Here is a 2,328-nt window from a genome sequence, read left to right on the forward strand (position 1 = left end):
ATATACTAACGACGTGATTGCTACTTGCGCTTTTGGTATAAGTGTTGATTCCATGAGAAATCCGGAGAACGAATTCTATGTATACGGCAAAGAATCGACCAATCTTAACAGTATTGCTTTATTAAAGTTTTACATATACCGAATCATGCCTTGGTTGGCAGAAATAATTGACTTGAGACTCGTTCGTCAGAAAATCGCAGATTTCTTCCGAAATCTCATAGAAACCACTATAAAAACCAGAGATGAAAATGGCATCGTTCGTCCTGATATGTTACAACTGATGATGGAAACCAGGAATAAGGAAGGCAAGGCAGAATTGAGTATCGATGATATAGTATCACAGGCATTCATCTTTTTCTTTGCTGGTTTCGACAGTTCTTCAACATTAATGTGTTTTGCCGCTCATGAAATTGCGATAAATCACGACGTACAAGAGAAACTTCAAAAGGAGATTGACGAAGTTTTGGAAGTAACAAATGGAGAAGCACCTTACGAAGCAATTAACGGCATGGAATATTTAGATGCTGTGATTAATGAAGCTCTCCGACTGTATCCAATTACTGGACCATTGAATAGAGTATCCGTAAAAGATTTTGAGCTGCCGCCAGCATTACCAGGATTGAAACCATTTTCTTTGAAGAAAGGACAAGACGTATGGCTACCAGTTTATGCACTTCAGCGTGATCCCAAGTACTTTGAGGAGCCGGAGAAATTTGATCCCGAGCGGTTTCGTGGTGAACGGAAAAAGGACACACTCAACTCCGGAGCCTACTTTCCTTTTGGTCTTGGTCCTAGAATGTGTATAGGTAACAGATTCGCATTGTTGGAGATAAAAGTCGTATTCTTTCATTTACTGGCCCGTTGCGATTTGAAACCCTGCGAGAAGACGCCGATACCACTTAAATATGCTAAGGATGGCTTCAACATGAAGGCTGAAGGTGGTTTCTGGCTGAAGGGGTTACCAAGAAAAGATGCTCATCACACTCTTGCAACTGATCCTGTCAATAGAACACGTTAAATGTAAAAAAGTTTTAATAATTTTTTGTGTCTTTTTGAAAATTTGGAAATTGAAGAAATTTATAGAGAAATATAATTCCTGTTATTTTTTAATTAAAAGGTAGTATAAAATAATCTTAAGATGAATTTAAAAAAAAATAATTTTTGTTTTGTAAGATGGTCTAAGAAGATTGCAACGCTACTCTCTAGTCAATAAATAGTTTATTCTTAAAATTGTGTAAAACGATTAAAATAATACTATTAAAACATTATCAACAATATCTGTTTTGCTAATGTTATTATAATCATAATTATTATTAATTTTACATGTCAATAATTATTTCTAAAATGACAAAATAAAACTTATAAAGCTCTCATTTGATTTAAGTATCAATAGCAGCAAATGTTTTATTATTGCATCAAATATGTGTTGTTGCCTTGTGATTATACATACATTATATTTATTTGACAAATATTCCTGTTTTTCGTCACTCAAAATATATTTATATTAAATATTATATCAAATAAACCAATTGACATTAAATTTAACAAAAAGAATCGACAAAACTTGGCTAAAATTATCGCTATTTAGGACACTAGCACTTATACATAACGTGCGCTTTTTAAAAGGACTTGATGTAAAGCCGAAACGATCGTCTGCAGGTAGCATTAATGTAATTTTTTATATGAATATAACGGATTAGCACGAAGATCTTGCTTGGCTCTTGGCCCATTACAATTTATATTTATTTTTAATTTTAATTCTCGACTGAAATATATATTATTGTAGACTACTACGCGCCGAGTCGCCTCAGCAAGCATTCAAATTATCGTTATAACGTGGACGTGAAAGAAGATGCGCTTTCTACCCGATGTTACACTTTATGCTATCGTAATTACACGAGTAATTTACTTTTGCAATCAAAACTGCATGTTCATTTAAAAGGGATAAAAAATGCAAGGTTTATATACGACAATGGTCAATGCTCCAGATCACATGATAAATATTTCTTTATTGAATGACTTTTTCCTTAAATTAGCGAAAACCTTTACGAATATGAGATTTTATTGCGATATTATAAGTATCTAGAAATACAATTAAACTCAAGTAGTCAACTATTTATTCATATGAAGTAGTTATTTATTTCTGTTAACATATATACATATATACATATACATATATAATGGCTTTTCTCAATGATTTTTCCTTATTGCCTGCTCGTAATGTCGCATATATGTACATAGATTAGAATTTCGTGACATTATTGGAACAGATGTTTTCTCTTGCGACACACCATTTCAAAAATATCATGTGACGCTTAAAATTTCAAG

At 32.7% G+C, this 2,328-nt stretch overlaps 1 protein-coding gene across 1 annotated transcript; it reads left to right on the forward strand.

The window, feature by feature from the left end:
- Positions 1–4: 4 nt before the first annotated feature.
- On the forward strand, positions 5–1,090 carry LOC105461574 (cytochrome P450 9e2-like; the record flags this gene model as incomplete). The annotated part of the gene is made up of 1 exon (XM_011708076.1): positions 5–1,090. A coding segment is annotated over one exon (1,014 nt), but the record flags the coding sequence as incomplete, so codon positions are not given.
- Positions 1,091–2,328: the final 1,238 nt, after the last annotated feature.

This window comes from Wasmannia auropunctata, unplaced genomic scaffold (genome assembly GCF_000956235.1).
Source record: "Wasmannia auropunctata unplaced genomic scaffold, wasmannia.A_1.0 LD283854.1, whole genome shotgun sequence".
In the NCBI taxonomy this organism is placed as follows: domain Eukaryota; kingdom Metazoa; phylum Arthropoda; class Insecta; order Hymenoptera; family Formicidae; genus Wasmannia; species Wasmannia auropunctata.